This window comes from Tupaia chinensis, unplaced genomic scaffold, assembly GCF_000334495.1.
Source record: "Tupaia chinensis unplaced genomic scaffold, TupChi_1.0 Scaffold144255_1, whole genome shotgun sequence".
In the NCBI taxonomy this organism is placed as follows: Eukaryota; Metazoa; Chordata; class Mammalia; order Scandentia; family Tupaiidae; genus Tupaia; species Tupaia belangeri.
In genome coordinates, this window is record NW_006204113.1 from 2,997,133 (window position 1) to 2,999,251 (window position 2,119).

Below are 2,119 nucleotides of genomic sequence, written 5' to 3' on the forward strand. Positions count from 1 at the left end.
TCTCATAAAGTGGTCCGGAGCTGCCGTCTGTGGGGGTGTAGGGGTGTTCCAGTCAGGGCCTCTGGAGAGGCTCTCAAGGACAGCCACAGGACCCCTAGACCAGGGCAAGAGGACCTCCAGGCCTCTGCAGGAAGCTCCACAGTGCTTGTTCCCCGATGGGACTGTGAGTGACACGCTGGCCTGTCCAGGCTGTGCACAGGAGTGAAGGGAGAGGGACCAGTGTGTGCTCATTAGCTGGTTCCAGATCCTTCCAGGTGCCAAACATGGCCACAGATCCCCAGATCCCTCCCTAACCGCTTCTCCCTTTATCCTCACTGACATCCTGAAAAGCGGGTCTTTATTTTTATTTTTATTTTTTTTTAAGATTTTGGTCATAAGAGCACATGCATTGGTGAGAAAGGACAGTGAAAGGGAAAGTGAGAAGTCACCCCCCCAAGGGGGACGGCAGCCATAATCCCCTCTCCTCCATTCTGGGATTTTGGGCACACACACACACACACACACACACACACACACACAAGTGCCCAGCATGATTTTCAAGCTGCCAGGTCCAGGGCTCAAACCATGGTCAGCCATGTGGGAGTCCAGCTCCTTAACCACCATGCCACCTGCAGGTCGTTTAATACCCACTTTATAGATAGACACAGGAGCTTAGAGAAATTAGGTGGCTTGACCTAGGTCCTGCTGCTCTGGTATTTGAAACCAGGTCAGCCTGACCCCGAACTTCCTCTTCCTTTCACGTTCGAACCTCCTAAGACCTCTGAGCTTTCTTTTCCCAGTGGAAGACCCACCGCAAGACACACCTGGTCCTACTCATCTGAATTCTCCCTCATTCCAGGTCCAGGCCAAGTCCCGCCTCCCAGAGGAGCTCTTGCTGCCTACAGGGACCAGACACCCAGGCGGAGGAAGCCTGGATCCCAGAAGTGGGAAGAGGGAAGGACGGAGAAGGATGGGAACCGGGATCAAGGTCAGAACGAGTCAGAGGTGGGCTGAATGTCTCGAGACGTGTGAGGGGGTGAGAAGCCTACCTGGACCACTGTCTCCTCTTAGACAAAGGATGTAGTGGAGTGTTTCTGTTCCTGGGGAGGGGAGACTTGGGGTTCAGAGCCTGCATCACCGCCATGTCCTCAGTCCTCCCGTGTGCCCAGTGCGTGGAAACAGCCCACCTTGACACTGACCACACGCCCTGGCTTCTCCATGGACCAGCTTCCTACATCTTGAGCTATCACCTGTCACCTAGGTGTGTCACCCCAGGTGAGGCCGTGTGTCATGTCCTTATGGCCCACATTGGCCCACTCAGCCTTGATAGGCGACTCTGGCCAAAACTAGACTCTTACTTCATGAGAGGACCAGACCTCTCCCGCTCCTGGAGCCCCAAGCAGAAGGAATGAGACCCTGAATTGGGAGTCAAGAGTGGGTGCTGGACAGGGATGCCCATAGAACCCGAGAGGAGACAGTGAAGCCAGATGCTCTACGAGTGGCCTGGGAGGGCTGGGCAGGTAGGGACCTCTGTCTCTGTTACCCCCAAGGTACTTTTCTTTTTTAAAATTTGCTTCAGGATGTATGTGCTCACCAGAGAAAAACAGAGGGAAAGTGAGAAATAACCCCCAGGGAGGATGGCCACACTGCAATCCCTTCTCCATTCTCCTCTTAGGGTTCTGAGCACGCGCACACACACACACACACACACACCCAGCGTGATTCTCAAGCTGCTAGGTCTGGGACTTGGACCAAGCAATCAGCCGTGTGGGGTCCAGCTACCTTAACAACCAGGCCACTGGCCAGCTACCCCCTCCCCAAGCTACTTCTAATCCCGCTGTCTAATACTGTCTATGGCCACGTTGCCTCAGGGCCGTCCAAGTGATGTCATGCCTGCAGGGTGAGTTCCCCTTCCAGCTCCAAATATCCTTCCTCCAGTGGGCGGGCAAGTGGCTCTAGGGGCCACTCCTGGAACCCAGAGCCTTCATTTTTCCATCTGCTTTGGGGGGCCCCCAGGAGTTGTGAGCTCAGACCCCCATCCTTGCCTCTTCAGCTGCCATGGTGGCTCACACTTTGCTGAAGTAGGTGGCCACCTCTTTGCGTGGCGGTCGGGGTCCGCCGCCAGCCCAGACCTTGGCCG

General features: G+C 55.5%; 1 protein-coding gene across 1 annotated transcript in view; it reads right to left on the reverse strand.

Moving 5' to 3' along the window:
• Nucleotides 1-2,045: 2,045 nt before the first annotated feature.
• Nucleotides 2,046-2,119, reverse strand: part of CALHM1 (calcium homeostasis modulator 1) — a 4,039-nt gene continuing 3,965 nt past the window's right edge. The window contains exon 4 of the mRNA XM_006166396.2: nucleotides 2,046-2,111. Coding sequence (XP_006166458.1) covers nucleotides 2,046-2,111 — 66 coding nt within the window. The remainder of the gene's footprint in view (nucleotides 2,112-2,119) is intronic.